The sequence below is a fragment of the Podarcis pityusensis genome, assembly GCF_964106645.2.
Source record: "Podarcis pityusensis genome assembly, chromosome: 17".
NCBI classification, from domain to species: Eukaryota; Metazoa; Chordata; class Lepidosauria; order Squamata; family Lacertidae; genus Podarcis; species Podarcis pityusensis.
In genome coordinates this window covers 3,282,972-3,302,474 of record NC_138042.1, presented here as the reverse complement: position 1 = coordinate 3,302,474, position 19,503 = coordinate 3,282,972, and the positions used below count along the sequence as shown (strand labels likewise).

Sequence of the window (19,503 nt, the reverse complement as noted above, 5' to 3'; positions counted from 1 at the left end):
CCCAAACTTAGAATCATAGAATCATAGAGTTGGAAGAGACCACAAGGGCCATCGAGTCCAACCCCCTGCCAAGCAGGAAACACCATCAGAGCACTCCTGACATATGGTTGTCAAGCCTCTGCTTAAAGACCTCCAAAGAAGGAGACTCCACCACACTCCTTGGCAGCAAATTCCACTGTCAAACAGCTCTTACTGTCAGGAAGTTCTTCCTAATGTTTAGGTGGAATCTTCTTTCTTGTAGTTTGGATCCATTGCTCCGTGTCCGCTTCTCTGGAGCAGCAGAAAACAACCTTTCTCCCTCCTCTATGTGACATCCTTTTATATATTTGAACATGGCTATCATATCACCCCTTAACCTCCTCTTCTCCAGGCTAAACATGCCCAGCTCCCTTAGCCGTTCCTCATAAGGCATCGTTTCCAGGCCTTTGACCATTTTGGTTGCCCTCCTCTGGACACGTTCCAGTTTGTCAGTGTCCTTCTTGAACTGTGGTGCCCAGAACTGGACACAGTACTCCAGGTGAGGTCTGACCAGAGCAGAATACAGTGGCACTATTACTTCCCTTGATCTAGATGCTATACTCCTATTGATGCAGCCCAGAATTGCATTGGCTTTTTTAGCTGCCGCGTCACACTGTTGGCTCATGTCAAGTTTGTGGTCAACCAAGACTCCTAGATCCTTTTCACATGTACTGCTCTCAAGCCAGGTGTCACCCATCTTATATTTGTGCCTCTCATTTTTTTTGCCCAAGTGCAATACTTTACATTTCTCCCTGTGTAGGGACTTCAGTGTAGGGACCTTTCCCCCTAAATACACAGGTGAAACTAGTGTGTCTCTTAGATGGGATAGAACTGTCAAATGCTATTATTTACTGTGAGAAAAGTTTCAGGGGGTTGGATGTAGACTTTAGTCATGCTTAGGGGAGACACACTGAAATCAATAGGACTTAAGTTAGTGATTTAAATGGACCGCCCCTAAGCATGACTGACTATAGATCCAGCCCTAAGCATTTGCTTCAGGAATATGGAATACAGAATATTCCCAATTAAGTTCACACACCGAAGTCAAAATAGCTCCCCCATACAAACTAGGCCAAATTCCACAGCGTGGGTTTCAGCAGTGTGCCATCAGCCTCAGCTGCCCACAGCTCTTCTTGCTTTAGCCATTTCCTCAAAGGAAGGCTTATTGGCTGCTACTGCACGCAAATCACAAGGAAAACTCACTTTAAAAAGTTTGGCTTTCATCAAAACTAGTACGAGGAGGAGGGAGCCATTGCGGCTGTGTGGCTCTAGACACACAGCTGTGTGCCCTTCAATCTCAGACCCGCCAGTTAATCAAGGGCAAGCTTTAATCACAGATTACTCTGCCAATTAAACTGATTAAAGTTTGCCGCCCAAGTCCTCGTGTCCTTAATGTACAAAGCAGTCATCAGAGCGGCAGGCTGGCCTTCCTAAGGAGGCATAAGCAGCTCTTAGGAGAGGCAACAGCAACACCCTGCCGGCTTTGAGGCGCATCTTGATTGATCCAGCAGGCAGAGTGGCAGTGTGCTTGACCCAATCTGTGTTTTACAATACTGGCTGACCGCGGGTTGATAACAGAGAAACAGCTAAGGGCTCTTGGAGGTCTACGAAGGTCCTTGATCGCAGGGAGGGTTCTACTGACTGAACCTTTCCCGGGTTTTGTTCCTCTATTATCAGGGTCAAACTAGATGTTACGGCCAGTGTCTGGCTACATTGAGTTCTAGGCTTATCTCCTCCCTGACAAGCTTGCTTTCCATGTGCAGGGAAGGTTACTGGTATAGAGAAGCAATCAGGTAATGAGAAGCCCCCACTTGCAGCATGAAGAGGTATGACTCAGATATGGGTTGACCCCTTCCGTGAGAACCGGGCCGGAAGCTGCTGGAACTGGCCAACTGGAAAAACTAACAGGGGCATCTTCCCAAACTCCCTGCTGATGATGTCAAACGCTGCATTTGCACTTTATCTGGCTCGAGATGTCTGCCGATTGGGGAAGTTGATTTACACCTGGGGTCAAATGTGGTCCCACAGGCTTCTCTGTGTGGCCCTTGGGACTCTTTTCAGCCGCACACCTGCTCACCACAGGCCACACCAGCTCTGCCTCCTACCCTTCGCGAGTGTGTAGGCTTCCTTGAACTCAAATAATGCCTCATTGACCATTGCCTCATTGCCTGGAGGAGAGAGAGGGCTGGTGTGTGAGAGTGTATAGAAAATAGCCTCATGGACCAAGGTAAAATTTGCAGTAGTTAGTTGTGCCCAGTTTTGCCTCTAATTCTGCCCCCTGTGGGCACATGCCTCCAGTTCCCCATCCCTGGTCTACACTGGCTGGCAGCAGCTCCCAGATTCTCGGGGGAAAGTCCTTCCCCATCACCTGCTCCCAGGCCCCTTTTTAATTGGCAATGACAGAGGGTGAACCTGGGATCTTAGGTATGAAAGGCATGTGGCCCACCACTCAGCTATGGCCCCTCCCACAGCACGATGCCACCTCAGTTCTGGGCAACTGTCACTGAGAGAGGTGAAGATTGTGCTTCGGATTGGCAAGAGGAAAACCGGTTTGGCTTTAGGGACCCCAAGAGAACACGCCTGCCGTGAGCCACATTTCCCCATCATCACTCCAAGCAAGCTCCAATTCCAGCATTTATTTACCATTTTATAATTCTGTTTATATATACATATATATATATATATTAAAAAAGCCATTGAGAGAGAAAGGTAGATAGCAACAGACCTGACAAAAGAGAAGGATACACAGGGCAGGGGAGCTTGGAGCTGGGCGGGGGGGGAGAAGGAATCACAGAGTAGGAGGAAAGGGACTTTTCAAATGTTTTTTCCTTTTTTGTTTTTTAAATTCCAAGCCACCTAAATAGACCAACTAGAAGACTTCAAAACACCAGTCCTAAGATACCTAAAACAAACTCGAGCACAAGGGTTTGAAATATTTACAGACCAGGGAAAAGATGGGGTTTATTTTGCGTAGGGTTGCTCAAAACATCAGAGTACTTTTGTTATTATTTTTTATTATTATTTTAAAAAACGTTTTATGCAAAAAAGCAAGGGTTTGCTTCATCCCCAACAAGCAAGAGGGAAAAAAATTACATCAGACAGAGGCTGGAGATGGGGGTGGGGGTTGATTCGGTGAAGAGGCCACTTTCAAAAGACAGAACGTGTCGCAAGGCAGCTGCGTGAGATGCATTCAAGAAGCACAGAGGTTCTTGGGGTTTTTCTTTTCTCTATTGTTTGTGGGGAGGCTGGGAGTGGGGGACAGAGAAAGAGGAGGGGGTGTCTGTGAAATGGTAAGGTATTTGGCCCAGTGGAAGAAACCGTGGGTTTTGGTCATCAGAAAAAAGAGGGACATGAATTAATGTGGCACCCAAAGAGGAAGAAAAAGGAACAAGAGAGATGCACGCGCACACACACCCTAAGTGGGAAATTCAGCACCAGAAGGGGACTAAGTTCTGGCAATGGGTTTCAAACTTTGTTCCCAGGGGTGTAAGCTGGGGCCTCTTGGAAACTAATTTGGGGATTTCTCAGTGAATCATGGCAGCTAAGTTTCTCCTGAAGAACCCCTTCCTTATGACCACCAATCTTCCACTGCGATGCTTAGTGTGGACCCTGGACCATGTCCCAGAATGCTTGGCAACTCAGACCTCCACGGCAGATGTGCAAGAATGCCTCAGCAGACAAGCCTTGAGACAGAAAGTTTGAAAGCCACTGGTCAAAGGGAACTGCCCCCTGAACAAGGCATGGGTTGGGAAATCAAGCAAGCAAGGAGGGAAGGATTGACAAATCTATGCAGTGGGGTTTGGGGGCGCAGCTGGGGCACACCTCCCCTTGCTAGGTGCAAATGTTAGGAAACTTCAGTTGGCTTAATCCATGAAAAGGGGGTGCATAGCAGAATCAAGAGACCCACAGCTTTTGAACTTTCCAGCCCACTGATACTCATTCCTTTCCCACAGCCATCTTTTCAGCTGTCCCACAAGCCTTCCTTCCTTCTTTCCACAGGGGCAGGCAGAAGACCCCCATGGACTCCCGGCCCCTATTATTCCACCAGCTGTTCTGTCTGCTTCCCATGTCTTGGGGGGCGGAGTGGAGATGGGACTTTGCAGTACCAGTTAGCACCTGCTTCCTAAACACCTACGAAGAAGGAACATTTCTGAGGCTTGGGAAGGGGGTCATCTGTTCTTTTGGCAATTTTGAACCCTGAGCCCCACTAAGCCCCTCTAAGCTTGTCACTGCCCTGCCCTCCTCACCACAAACACACACACACACCCAATTTGGCTGAAGGATAACTGGGTTTTGGGAGAGGGGTGCAGAAAAGAGAGATATGACTTTGCTCAGGGCTGGTGAATAATTATGGGAATCCCCTGATTTTCTAACCCTCCCTGATGGGGTGGGGGGTCAGCTAGTAAACAAAGGGGTGAATTCCCCCAATTACCACTTCTGCTTGAGCAATTATTATTTCTTTGTTTCTTTCCCTTGGTGAGGAGGGGGTTCTCCCTGTGTCCTCAACCCAATAATCCACAGGGAAATCCTCTTCCCCCGGGGTTGGGGGTATCCTTTGGGGAAGTGCCCCCTCTTTTATTCCAGGGCAGTGACCACATTGGTGGGGCTCGTAGCCCCTGAGCTGTCATTTCCCCCTCCTTCTTTGCCCTTTTGACCGCTGTACTGGCCGATGAAGGAGCCGTCCTCATTGAACTGGACATCCACGCTGCCCCCATAGTCAGCCAAGCTGTCGTCGCTTCCCAGGGCTTTGATTTCGCCATTCAGGGAGGGCTGGCTGCTTGTGAAGGGTTTCTCCTCATTATCACTGCAGGGAGGAAAGAAGAGGGATGAGAAAGGGCAAGAGCAGCAACTGGTGTGCTCTACATTCCACTAGGCAAGGCAGACCTCAAAGGGAAGCATACAAATCATGGGTGCAGGAACCTGTGGCCCTAAAGGTGCCATTGAACTCCAACTCCCATCATTCCCGACCATTTCTTACATTGGGTGGGGCTGATGGGAGTTGGAGTCCCAACACCTGAAGGAATATAAGGCAGCATGCAAAACTGCAAGACTTGAATCTTTGGGGGTGGGGAGAAGTCAAGTGCATGCATACAACTGTGTGCCAGAGGACCAGTCCACACATTACAAATATGGCTTCACACACTGTGGGAACGGCTGTGAGAGAAACTGCATCTGCAGCGCACTTGTAGCCCTGCCCCCATCATTCAGCCCAGACACTGAGGTCCAGCTCCAAGGTTCCCTCATTGCAAGAAGGCAAGTTACAGGGAACCTTTCTTGGTAGTGGTGTCCTCCCTGTGGAACGCTCTCCCACCAGATGCCAAGGGAATAAACAACTACTGACTTTTAGAAGACATCCGAAGGCAGCCCTGTTTAGGGAAGTTTTTAATGTTTGATGTTTTCTGTGGTTTCTAATGTGTTGGAAGCAGCCCAGAGTGGCTGGGCAACCCAGACAGATGGGTGGGGTACAACAACAACAACAAGGAGGTGGAGGAGGAGGAGGAGGAGGAGGAGGAGGAGGAGGAGGAGGATAAGTCATCTTAGGTCTTATCCGCACTTAACCTTTCCTCTGGAGAGTTCCCCAGTGGCTCTTTACTAAACAGTGGCTCTTTACCACTGAATTGGAGCATTGCTCTTCATTGTGCTTCAACTTTAAAGAGTGGGTTTTCACGGGGAAAGCTCTGGGGCAAAAGATGGAGCTTCAAAGCACGGGAAGAGCAGGGCAAAAGGTTAGCATCGAGAAGCCCTTAGGCAACAGGTTTGGGCTGTCATTTAAGTGCAGCAGAGTGGAAGACAGACAGACCTGTCCCCTGGGGCTTAAGTCGCTGAGAAGTAGCACTGTTTATTTCAGTGGGTCTTGTGCAAGAGAAGCTCTTGGTGGATTGTGCCCCATCTCAGTGGGTAGAAGGAGAATGCACTTTTGATTATGCACTTCAGGCACTAACATGCTCAGCCACAGTAATCCACAGGATCACTCTCTGGCTCTGTACACACTATACCCTTCCCCCAAAGAATCCTGGGAATTATAGCGCTGCAAAGGGTAAACTACAGTTCCCAGTATTCTTCAGGGGAAGCAATGTGTTTTAAATGTGAGGTGTGTACAAAGCCCTCACAAACATGTCCCTCAGAGCCTCTTTTGAATGTGTGAAGTGCCATAAGGTGGATGAGAATGCCCAAAATCAAGTACTGTTTAAAGCACCAGAGCTCAGTGAGGTAAGGTGGGGAGGGAGTCAGTTTTACACACACCCTGCTTTGTATGCAAACAGGCAAACATGTGCTTAAGATGCCTGTAAGTGTCTAGGTTGGCCCTTACAAATGTCATCATAAAAGTCCTGTGCTCCCAAGAGCATCGAATGCTGGTTGTGAGCCTACAACAAAGGAAAGTGCAAACGGAAATGCAACCTTGGGGAAGCCCAAGGTTGAGTGCTCTCCTGCGGGACAGGGAGAGGACCTGCTGAAGTCTGTGCTTCCAGGATTACACCCTTGAGGATCGCTGCACGTAAGAAAAAACGAATGTTTGAAACTGGCCCAAAGGGACACATTTTAACATTTGAAGAGGAGACTGTAGGCAGGCAGTCAGCATATACCTGAGAGATGCAATTGGCTTAGGATCTCAGGGATATGTTTGCAGACATCATCATCATCACCATCATCATCATTTATTAATTATGCCCCGCCCTTCTGGCTGGGTTTCCCCAGCCACTCTGGGCAGCTTCCAACAGGAGATTAAAAATACATTTAAACACCAGTCATCAAAAAACATCCCTAAACATGCACAATCTCTCCCCTGCCCCCCCGTCCCACATCTTCAGGTAGATCAACACCATACACCTAAAATACATCCAATGTACATTTAGAGCAAACACCTTCCACCAAAGAATTCTGGGAGCTGCAGTTTAGGGGAAGTCATGAGCTTTAAATGTATGGTGTGGGTCTGTCTTTCCTCTTACTGTGAGAAGTGATCCCAATTTGCAATACAAAGCATGGCGAGAGAGAGACAGTTACAGACAGACAGACAGTGTAGGCAATAAACACACAAAAAATGGGGTAGGCCAAGGATATGCCCGAAAGGGCAATGTGTAAGCGTGCAAAGATGAAACAGACAGCAGGAAACACTTTTCAGGCAGGCATGCATGACTAAAACCCAAGCAGAGGAGTGGATGTGGAAAGTGGCAGGAGCAAAAATGCACATAAAGGGCATGTAAGAAGTTTGTTTTATGGCTGCAAAACATGGGCTGTAAGTGAGCCAGAGATGGCAATGTTAAGATTCCTGCTCCGTGATTGCAGTCATGAGATTGTTGTCTATCACATGATGGTGTATGTTTTGACTCCACAGAGTGGGAAGTGACAGAGACAGGATGTTTGTGTTACTGTGTTCTGTGACGTGGGACTATTGTCCTTTGTTCTTTCTATTTGCTGTCTGATGAGAAAGAGGAAGGAGCTAAGTCAAAATGCTCCGAGTGTATTATATGTAAATAAAGTAGATTAGCCAAAATGCTGAGCTACTGAGTTCTGTTATGCAAGCTGCGAAGACTCTGCGGGTCCCTAAGTGTGCCGGTGTCTGTTGGCATCAGTCACTGTGATGAAGAAAGCTTTTGAAGCTCCTGAACGATTGACCAGGAGGGAGAGAACATGCTAGTCGGGCATGGGTCTCTGCCAGGGTCCTACTCGAGAGTAGGACGGTTCCTGACAGGCATGAATGGGAAGAAAGTGTGGGTGTGTAATGGAGATAAGGCTATGTGTGCTTTAAAAATGCAGCAAGGAACCCCAAATGTCATATCAGGAAATGCCAGATCCTGCAACCTGTATGCATCATGCAAACTAAGCAAATCTGCAGCTATTTCCTTAGCTCATATTATTTATTCTGACTTTGCTTGCTGTAGGAAGGGGCAATGAGCACCGTGGATCCCTGAAGGCCTCACTTTCTGGTCTCATGAAATCCTGTCAGTACCCCTTTGGGGTTTGACGATTTCACTAGATGGCTGCTCTATCTTCACAACCATAAGGCCCAGAAACAAGCTCCCCAACCCCATTTAAATAGAAGTTGAGATTCTCAAGACGCTATGTAGCTAGTACCAAGTTCTGCAGTTTTTCTGAACTTGAACAGAATTGCAGATTGCTGCACACAGAGAGAAATTAGGTTCAAAGGAAAGTCCAATTGTACTACAGGGGTGACATCTTGTAGAAATAAGCAGGCGTACTCAGTCAAGTGAACCCTAGAGGGGCTGAGCAAAGCCCTGGCTGTAGAAGTGTGCAAACATGCCCATGAACTAATGAGGCAGGGACCAAAGTGAATCTCTGTTGTCATCAATTCTGACAAAGCTACGAAGGCCCATGCCCACTGCACACCGCAAAGAGGAAAGCATGCAGGCTGCAGCACTAGGAAAAAGCATCTATTCAGTATCTCCCAAAGGAAGGAAGCAGGGAACCCCAGGGTGCCTTCTGCAAGGCTTAGATGGCAAGTAGCTGAGACGATGCTGCTTTGGTGCTCCAGGAAAGCAGATCAGGACAAAAGTGCAAGGGCTGGAGGGCAAGGGGGAGATTGTTACCTAATTCTAAGCATTGATGAACTTCAAGGAAGGAAGACAATAAGAGAGAAAGAGGTCAAATCATGCACAATTAGCTCTTGGGTCACTTCTATCCTGATGGCATTATATATACGTACACACTTCCTCTCTCCCCTGTACAACTGTGTCAGTTCCTGTTCATTAAAACCAAGTTTTGCCATTGGTTTCAATAGGGGATGGACTGCATTTGTCCACAGGTAACTGTTTCCTTTAGGACACTGGTCTTCAACTTGTGGGTCGCAACAGGAGCACTACCACCATGCAAATATATGGTAAAAGATTAAAAAATGGGTCTCCAAAATTCATGTTTTGGTTACAAGTGGGTCCTGAGTATGAAAAGGCTGGAGGTTCTTGCTTTTGGATATAGCTAAATTATTGGGTATGATCCACTTTTTCCATGTGCACAGTATCTGGAATCCCAACATTGTTCAAAAATTGTTTTAAAGAAAAGGGCTTTGGGAGAAGGGACTACCAAACACTCTAAAAGCAATTCTCCAGATTCATGAAAAAATCATCAGTAAAATAATAAAGGAAAGCACCCTTTGTAAAATGGGAGTTCAAAGTTGCATCGTTTATAATTAGCTAAAAATGGGTAACAAGTTGTCCAAACTTTGCCTTTTACAACAAGCTTTAAATTGTACTTCTAACGGGACCTCTTGGAATGCTTGATTTCATTCATTCATACAGTTTCTCTTATGAGCAATTTTGTAGTACTGAGGCAGCAGTAGCAAAAGTCAAATTTACAAATGCAATGAAGAACGTTTTTTATACAATCTGAGATGTTAATGTTGAATTGTGTGAAAGTTGCCACACACTGCTCCAGTAGCACACACCTGCTCTTTCCTAAATATATAATTAGGAGAGCTGAATCTTTAGTAGTTTCACTGAATGCCCATTGCAGTTCATTATGGAAGAGTACTGCATGCTTCAACTGATTGACTGAATTTATTTATAAGCTGTGCCCAAAGAGGCTAACAATAAATATTCACTTATTATCAAAACAGAAAACATTGGAGGGTGGGGGAGCTTTGAGACGGGCATATGGGCTCGTTGAACATCTGCTGCATTTCCTATGTTGGTGTTCATTGTTCAAAGCTCTAGGAACTTCAGCCGCTTGTTAGCTGAAAAGGATTATTGGCTGAATTTGGAAAATGTTGAATTGTTGCTTGGCAACAAAGAAAAAAAATGAATGAAAAATGTGCAGCTGAAAATATATGGGATTTCGTGCTCCACCCCCGCACATGTGGTCATCAGTTTTGATGATTACTGAATAGTGATTTTATATTCTTGAGTGTTTTCTTGTTTTGGTGATCAAATCCCTATCTGTCTGTCTAAAAACAATCAATAAAACCAAAGTAGGAAAGCAGATAAGAAGATAAGATAAAATCAAGTTAAAACAACCACAGTTCAAAAAGGCCTGCAGTTAGCTAATGGAGAATGCCTTTGGAAAAAACCAAGTCTTCACTCAGCCACCGTCCCCAGCAAAAAACCACAACCCAACAACGGGGGGGGGGGGGGCAGAAACAAATGATCCTCAAGAAGTGGATATTACAGTGGCTCACAGCCTGCCACATGATCCTAGGCATGCTTGCTCAGTAGTTAAGCCCACTGTGCTCTATGGGGTTTAGATGGGTTGGTGTGGATAGTACTGTCCATTCCCTACAAATCAGAGCATCTGTCATTTGAGCCTTGCCTCAGCAACACATTCACAGGCCCTTGTTAGGCAAACCAGCATTTCCTCAGACCTCCCTCTAGGGAAAATAACACTGGCCTATCTGCCAGAGCAGTTGCAGACACGCAAAGACAATATATGTACTTTTTTGAACACGTGAAGGTTGCAATCCTATGCATGCTTACCAGGGAATACCCCCCCAACCCAGTTGGATTTACTTCGAAGTAAACATGCTGTGGCATTGTGAAGCCTTCATCCCTGCAGGATTCCAGACATTTATCGCATAATCTGCATATATATATCCTCAGGGTGGAAAGATCAGGCATGTAGCATTTCAGGGAAGATCTACCAAGAAATTAAAAGCCATTTTCACAAGCTAACATTAATAAGACTGCCTGTTAGTCTGGAACTCATCACTGGAATGCTAATGCAAGGCAGACAGTAGAAGAGAACAGCATTTAAAATGTAATCTGTCTTGACACCTATTTTTCATTTGGATTTGCAAAAGATGAGGAAAGCACAAAGCTATTTAAGGGTCATTTGTGGATAAAGACAGTGAAAAAGGGAGGGAGGAAGCAAGGGGGTGAGTGTCCTTGTCCAGCCCCACCTTCCTCAGGCAATATGCAGTCCCCGGATATCCCTCTTACCTCTCCAGGGACCTCCATTAATGAAGCAAGAGATGGGGGAGAAAAGAGAGAAAACCAGCGTCATATTTTGAGAGTTTCCTGCAGGGGACTAAGGGCAGAAATGCATATACTAAGGCTGTGTTGTACTGTGTAATTTGGGTCTATGTAAATATACTAAGGGCTTCTCCACACTTCCTCTTGTTCCGTTGTCCCCCCACCCCACCCCAAGGGAAAACCGCTCTTCAGAGCTCAATTGAAGCAAATGGCAATCTGCTTTTCCATGGATTTAGGGCAGCACGGCTAGTTCCTCAGCACTGAGTGCTGAACCGGGGGGGGGGGGGGGCCACCACAGGGTGTTGCAACTATGGCATAGAGCATGTGCCGAACGGAAGGTGAAGGCTAAATTTTGGGCTCGCACAGGGTGCTGCGGAAAGTTGAAAGCCCAAAGTCCTCCCCTGGCTAAAGAGCAGGTTTTCCCTGGGAAAAGTGGGGCAAGGGGATAACTGCTCAGATCTGTGCCCAGAAAGTGTGGGTCAAGGGGAAACCGCTTGGACCCACGCTTTCTAGGCATGGGATAAGCGGAAGTGTGGGCAAGCCCTAAGAGGAGTGAGCAGCATGCTAAACATCAGGAATCCTATTTATGACCCCTCACTTCTGCTGACCTCTCACCCCCTAACTTACCCAGGACTCTCTTCTTCAGTCAAGCCTTTCAAGAAGCCTCACCAACCTTTTATTGCACCCTTCCCCAACCTGGTGCCCTCCAGATGCTTTTGAGCCCCCATCATCTCTGATTATTGGCCGAGGATTATGATGGTTACAGTCCAACAGCCTCTGGGGACACAAGGCTGGGAAAGGCTACTCAACTGATTCCTCTGCTGACCTCCCCCTCCCTCTCCTCACTGCTCCCTGTCAATCTTTGACTGCTTCCCTATCTTGTCCATTGTAGCTTACCAACCCCATGCAGAAACAGCATAACTTTGTCAGCTGTAAAACCCCCAGCATCCCACTAATGCTATATCAATGGAAATACTTGGTGTAGTAACTCAGGTGCCAACTCACAAGATCTCCTGGCTGCCCTGATGTGTAGCACCATCAGAATCTCAATCTCACACTTACTAAACTGGATTACTTATTAACTAGGCAGCAGCAACCATCATTTGGCAGATGATGGTGTTTTGTACAAAACTCTGCAGAAGATCCCTCACCGGCCACCACTGTCACCCTTACTCTCTCCTCCTGCTTGGTCACTCCCTGAACCTACCACCAAGGAAGAGGGACTCATACTCAAGACTGGGTGTCCCAATAAAAACCCCAGCAATTGATTTACATGAAAGTAATCCAAATCCTCTGCCAAGATAAGTGGGATTTCTACAACCTGTATACATTATGCAAATTTGCACGACATCTTACTTAGTTTATTTTTCTTTTGATAGTCATGGAGAGGGAGAAAGAACTATTCAGGGCACTGAAGTGAGGCACAACCCACAGAAGTATATACCGTATTTTTCGCCCTATAAGACGCACCTAGTTTTCAGAGGAGGAAAACAAGAAACAAGAAAGCAACGCAAAGCCTCTTGAGCGAAGAGGCAGGAGTGCTCCCGCTGCGCTCAAGAGACTTTGCGTGGCTATCCCCAAAGCCAGAAGAGCAAGAGGGATCAGTGCGCACCGATCCCTCTTGCTCTTCTGGCTTCTGGCATAGCTGTGCAGCCTCTTCAGGGCAGCGGAATGAAGGCTCCCCGCTGCCCTGAAGAGGGTGCATGCGGCTAAGCCAGAAGCTAGAACAGCAAGAGGGAGCGCTGTGCAGTGATCCCTCTCGCTGTTCTGGCTTCTGGGATAGCTGCGCACCCTGCATTTGCTCCATAAGACGCACACACATTTCCCCTTACTTTTTAGGAGGGAAAAAGTGTGTCTTATAGAGCGAAAAATACGGTGTTTGCAACAATAAGGGCTAGAAACTTGCTTCCTTTAAAAAAAGGAAAAAAGAAAGCTTGAGATTCTTAAGGAAGCTGAGTTCTGTGGCCAATATCACATTCTACTGCTTTTCCACATTTCTGCAAAACTACACAGCCCTGCTAATATCTCACAAGGTTTGGTCACTGGGATTCCAAGCACAGGCTGGGTTGGTCAAGGTGTGGTGTTGTAGACTAGGTGCATGGCAGCATCAGAAGCAGGCTCACTTCAGTAAATATCTTGAAGTGTTGAGAAGGGGCACAACCTATCCAAACACCCAGGCTTGTTTACATCTCGGATGGGAGGATAAAGGAAGAGCATAAGAAGAGGAGCCCTCCTGGATCAGGCCAAGGGGGACCCATCTAGTTCAGGATCCTGTTCTCACAGGGGCCAACCAGATGCCCACGGGAAGCCCGCACGCAGGCCATGGGCGCAACAGCTCTCTCCTCTCCTGCAATTTCCAGCAACTGGCATTCAGAAGCATCACTGCCTCCAACAGCGAAGGCACAACACAACCATCAGGACTGGTGGCCATGGATGGCCTTATCCTGCATGAATTTGTTCCGTCTTTAATGCCATCACTGCTCTTGGATGCAAAATAAATCCCAGAGTCTGTTTCTCTGGCCACAAACAAGTGCAGCCCACTAAACCCCACACTTTCCCAAGCACGGGGGTCCAGGCACACGAGGCCACTTAAGTTCCTGGGGTTCAGACCTATAGAAACCAAATGGATAAACCTTGTGGCCATGGAGGGTGGCTGCCTTGGCCCTGCATGTCTGTCCCACCCCTCCCTCCCTCCTGAGCCCCGGCCATCTCCACTCGCCTGCCATGTACCTGTACTCCCCAAAGGTCTCGTCCTTCATAGGCCTGGCCTCGGAATCCACCTGAGTGTCTTCTTTGTCTTTCACTAGAGAAGAAGAGAAAACATGTCAAATGAGGTGAAAGCCTTGATGGGCAGGGGACCAACCAACCAACCAGAGCAGAGCAGGGGTTTGGAATTAGGGTCTGGGGTGGGTGAGGTTAGTGCAGAAGGTGGCCAAGCAGGCAGGGAGATGTTATTAAGAAAGAGGAGAGGAGCAGCCCTGCCTCTCATTCTGAAAGACCATGCCTCTCCTCTGCCTCACTGAGGTGTTGGGATGGGAACTATGGGAAAACTGCAGGTTGGGGGGGGGACCTGTGACAGACAATTGTTAGAGAGCTGCCCCACAGCTCTTGGGGCTGAGTGGTTATCTGAATGAGGGCTTAGCCATGTGGGCTGGAGATGGAAAACATGCCCGTCCCCGCCAGAGCATTGAGATGTGCACTATGGAAATATTATTGTCCAGGGGTCTCTATAAATTCATTTCTTTTGTCCCACAGCCATCTCAAGGCAAATAAGCTTTGAAGCATTATGAAAGCTGCCAAAGCTCTTGGATCAGAGATGAGTGGAAGCATCTCTAGATAACAACATGCTATTTTTTATATTTTTTTTAGGGGGTGGGGAAGTTATTTGGGGCAGTTATTCAACATAGTGCTCTTACAAATGTTCCATCGGCCCAAGCATTTCAGTTTGCCAGATGAAACCATCTCCCCTCCCGCTCCCCCACGCACTCTTCTCAGGGTTCTCCCAAACCCCCCCCCCATGCTATGTGGGAGGGGGAATCCCATTGCACTAGCAGGAATCACTGTGTTGGCTCCTGCTAGAGTAACTGTTCAGTTTTTCCCCGCCTAGGGCTTCCAACGCCCAAGGGCAGGCGAGAGAACCCACCTGAGGCAGAGGGCCAGAGGAAACCATGGGCAGAGCAACAAGGAAAAATTTACCTTTCTACAGTAGTGCCCAGTTTGTGCACACACTCACACACCCCTCTCTAGCCTCCATCCAGGCATGTAAGTGGCATTATGAGACTTCAAGAGCACATTCCGGTCAGGCCAGAGCACACAAGGAGAGAGTGCAAAGCAGGGTCAGTGAGGGGTGCAAGAGGGTGGCTGGGGAGAATTCCAAGGGGCAGGTAGAGAAGCCCGGAGAGCTGCATTCGGCCCCTGAGCCTGTGGCCCCCCACGCCTGCTCAGGGGACAGCAAAATAGCATATGAACAACACAAAGGTAACGCCAGTTTTCAAAAGCCTCAACTGTTTTGGCTTCTCTGCAAGGAGCCCTGGGAGCTGCAGATAGGAGAGCATGCTGAGAAGCTGGAAGAGGCATTCTCACAAAGTGCAATTCCCAGGCTACCTTAAGGAAGCAGTTACCATGAAAACAGTTTATGCCGGTAACACATCCGTATCCTAACCTAAAATCTGTCTCTCCAGTACGTAATGCAAAGATGGGAAACCTCTGGCTCTCAAGATGTTACTGATCTGCAACACCCGTAATCTCTGACCACTGGCAACACTGGCTGGGGCTGATGGAGTCCAGCAACATCTGGAGGGTGTCCTGTTTTCCCTCCCTGTTTTGGACTTACCCAGCCCAGTGGGTCAAATAGGGGACTTGAACTTGGATCGCATGAGTTCAACTCCTAGCTCAACTATGGACTTCACTCCGTGAACTCCATCAACTCCCCCATCTCTCAAGCTCAGCATCCTTGTCTGTAAAATGGGAACGATAACAACCTACCTCACAGGAGTGTTGTGAGGACGAACGCCACCAGGCACACTAAAAGTGCTATGTAACTGAAAAGTGATAATAGCCTGGGGGTGGCCCACGGGGGTCTGCTGCGAGGTGCTAGGGTGGGGCTGGGGGCACCTCACCCGAGTACTTGCCGCCCTTGCTGCGCTTGATGAAGCAGAGAAGCACCAGAACCAGGATAAGGAGAACGATGGCGCTGACAAAGCCGATGAACCAACCTTCCGCAGCAAAGCTCTTCTGGAAATCCTCAGGAACTGCAAAGAGCACAGAGAGGAAATTAATGTTATAACTTTTGAAGCCGGTGAACTCTGAAGTGCTTTCGCCTGTTGCACAGCTTAGCAGAGTATAGCAGAGTACTGCAGCGTTTCTTAGGCAACACTTGAGATTGCCCAGGCAGGAAGACGATCAGGAACAAAGACTGACGACTACTAGTAACTTGATTCTTGTAGTTTATTATACACAGCAGTAAACATACAAGTCTATCTACAAGTTACTATTTTACAACAGGAAGTGCTGGGCTGGGGCCCACCTGTTATATTCAATGCTTTAATGCTTTGCCCATCTCTAAATTCTGACTCTTGAGAGACGTTCCTCCAGAAAACATCTGACTGGAATGTGGAATTTCCCCATGATGGTGGAAATCCACCAAGTAAGTATGTCAACATCAGACTGCAGAGAGAACAACTTACTGTTATCTTGGCAGAGCCGCACTAACTCCTAGAGAAGACCTAGGTTCTTACCATATACCCCTGAACAACCTGGGTTCAAATAGCACCTGCTGATACACACACACACACACACACACACACACACACACACCAGCTGATTGTGTGTGTGTGTTTTCAGACTGGGGGATTAGACCCATCTTCATGCAGCAGCGTATAGGAAAGTACATTCTGTTCATACATGGAGCAGGTCATTCTAGGAAATGCCACCCATATTATGCTGGTTCTTAAATGGAGGAGCTTGTCTTATTAAACACACACAAACACAGGCACATACCCCTCTACATCCAAAAATTTACAAAATCTGCTCCACGCATCTCGGGTTAAGGGTTCATTGGCTCCTGCTAGAATACTTCCTCAGAAATGCTGGAGCCATTTGCACCTAACAGTGGGCTGGGTCACTAGTTTCTCTTGAAAGAGAAACATTACTTTTCTGCAATGTTCTCAGCAGTATCGTGAGTGGACACTGTAGAGATGTGTGAGCAGCTGGTTGGGAAGGGCTCTCCGCCCATGTGTGGCAGATAGGGGCATTTACTCACGAATTCAGGAAAGAGCAGCATGGTTAGAACAGCAGCCTGGAGTCCTCCCTAACCAAGCACCATCTCTATATGAGCAGATGGGCCTTTGCAGCCCCATATTGAGAAAAATCAGCTGGCTGCTAATGACTCAAGAGGCTGCCTGCAACTCTCCACATACAGGCAATTAAAAGATACGTAGGAAGCTGCCTTATATGGAGTAAAGGGATTAGTCCATTCAGTGCTGTCTACGCCAGGGTTGGGGAACTTGTAGACCTTGGCTGGAGCCCACTCCAGTGACTGTTGGGCATGGTGGCTGGGGCTTGTGTGATCTGGAGTTCAACAACATCTTGAGAGCCACAGAATCCTTGCCACTACTCTAAGCTGACTGACAGTAGCTCTGCAGAGGGGTCTTTATCCAGCCCCCTCTGGATTTATGAGGAATTGAAACTGGAACCCTCCATGTGCAAAGTGTGTGTCTACCATTGAGCTACAGCCATTTCCTGCATCCATGGGTCTACTCAGAAACCCCAAACATGGGGGGCTTACACATTAGCTAACAGCTTGAGAGAACAGAATAGTTTTCACCAACACACATACAAGATGTTTTAAGCAAGCACCAGGCAAATGCATCTGTGCTATCCCATTCCCACAGCTTGGGGAAAAGGGAGCGGAAAGCAAGCAATATAATAACAAATAATGAAGATTTCTCGTATAAAATCTCCTACTCCCCCCTCCAAAAGGCTCTCCTGATCTAAGTCAGTACAAATCTAAATATAGCCATTGCCCTCAGAAGTAGGATTGTCTTCCTAAAATTCACTCTCCTGCCATATAAACCAGCAGCCCCTTGTCCCTTTGTCTACATGGCAAGAGGGAACAATGACTCTCTTATCTTCTTTGCTGTGGCTTTAAAAATATTTCAAGACAGCAATCAAATCTCCACCTTCCCCATCTTTTCCCAAGCCTAGAGACACAACCAGCTCCTTTCAGCATCACTTCCCAAGTCTCCACGAGTATGAATCTGACATTTTTGTCAGATCACAGAAGGCCCTTCCTCCACTTAAAAGATGTCACATTTAATAGTGACAACCATAAATAATACATTACAACGCCTAATAAAAAGCCTGAGAAACCAGGAGGGAGGCAGTGCTCAAAAGATAAATGCAAGAGGGCAATACAATCAAAGTCTTTGAAAATATAATTGATAGATTGTGAAGCACTAGCTGTGAATTGACTCCAAACACACACACACACAAGCTCCTGTAACATCATCTTCAGGAACAGTTTAATGAAGACTGGAGAAGAGCCCTTCAGTTTGAATGTAACAGGTCTGATCCTAATGTGTTTTTTCTCTCCATTAAAAAATAGCCAGTGGAGGAAGACCCTTCCCTTTTAAAAGGCTGGCTAAAGTTGCTCTCTCCTCCAAGGCAGCTACTTCATAGAATCATAGAACTGTAGAGTTGAAAGGGACCGTGAAACCCCCTGCAATGCAGGAATCACAACTGAAGCATCCCTGACAGATGGCCACCCAACTTCTGCTTAAAAACCTCCATTGAGCCATTTTTCTCCATTTTTAAAAAAAATCCATCCTTTTTTTTGTAGTAACCAAGCTGCAATAAATCTCTTTGTTATCGTTCCTCGCCTTTTGGTCTTGTTATTGCTCACTGATCCAGCAAAAGTACCACTCTCCTTAGCAATGCAACCTCTTGGTCCGAAATACCACTTACCTACGCCACTAGTTTCAACCTCTGTCTCCCAGATGGTCTGATCCTCCCCAGTGCGGTGCGCTTTCACAAGCCGGACCCGATACTGCTTGCCTGGCTGCAAGTCTGCGATGCTGAAGGATCCCTGGCTGGAGCTGGCATCCCCTACGGTTCGCCATGATTCTTTATCTGCTTAGAAAACAGGGAGAGACAGGGGGAAACCAGACTGTGCATTCAGTCCCCTCGGCAGCCACATCCTTTCACCTGAATCTGGGTTGGAAGAAGTCAGCGTGAGCAAACCTGACCTTTTCAGCCTTTCATTTTTCCAAGCTTAAGTTCAGTTCTCCACATATTTGTTTGTTTTATTTTTTTAAATGCTTGTAAGATTCACCAGTGGTTTAGTGTGAACATTTTATAAGCAATATTGCTGAATATACACATATTTTGCAAAGCATGTTTTCCCTAATATTAACACTTTCCCTAATGGAATGCATTTTTGTAGGTTATTTTCACTAATATATGCATTGTATGCACCTCGATAATAAGCCTCTTATAATAAACCTCTTATACACATTACTTCCTGCCAACCTAGCAGTTCGAAAGCACATCAAAGTGCAAGTAGATAAATAGGTACCGCTCTGGCGGGAAGGTAAACAGCGTTTCCGTGCGCTGCTCTGGTTCACCAGAAGTGGCTTAGTCATGCTGGCCACATGACCTGGAAGCTGTACGCCAGCTCCCTCGGCCAGTAAAGTGATATGAGCACAGCAACCCCAGAGTTGTTCACGACTGAACCTAACAGTCAGGGATCCCTGCACCTTTACACATTACTTGGCTGGAGTACTTCCTTGCAATTTTCAGTGAATGTGAATTTCAAAGGGTGGTTGTGTTTTGGCTTGTGCAGTGTTTTTTGGACAGTGTGAATTCAGTAGACTTTCCTTTAAATGCAAACTTAATTGTACTTTCCCCCCATCTCTAGCTAGAACGGGCATGGGCAAACTTGGCCCTCCAGATGTTTTGGGACTACAACTCCCATCATCCCTAGCTGACAGGACCAGTGGTCAGGGATGATGGGAGTTGTAGTCCCAAAACATCTGGAGGGCTGAGTTTGCCTATGCCTGAGCTAGAAACT

At 47.1% G+C, this 19,503-nt stretch overlaps 1 protein-coding gene across 10 annotated transcripts in view; it reads right to left on the bottom strand.

Annotated features, from left to right (window-relative positions):
- Positions 1-2,639: 2,639 nt before the first annotated feature.
- Positions 2,640-19,503, bottom strand: part of L1CAM (L1 cell adhesion molecule) — a 96,800-nt gene continuing 79,936 nt past the window's right edge. For 2 of the 10 annotated variants that reach the window (XM_080987417.1, XM_080987423.1), the window contains 5 exons: positions 18,399-18,566; positions 15,554-15,685; positions 13,665-13,737; positions 10,902-10,913; positions 2,640-4,822 (listed from right to left, as the gene is read on the bottom strand). In XM_080987417.1, the coding sequence (XP_080843543.1) occupies positions 4,594-4,822; positions 10,902-10,913; positions 13,665-13,737; positions 15,554-15,685; positions 18,399-18,566 (614 nt within the window). In that variant the 3' untranslated portion in view covers positions 2,640-4,593. The remainder of the gene's footprint in view (positions 4,823-10,901; positions 10,914-13,664; positions 13,738-15,553; positions 15,686-18,398; positions 18,567-19,503) is intronic. The other 8 variants (XM_080987419.1, XM_080987418.1, XM_080987421.1 and 5 more) reach the window with 7 other exon arrangements.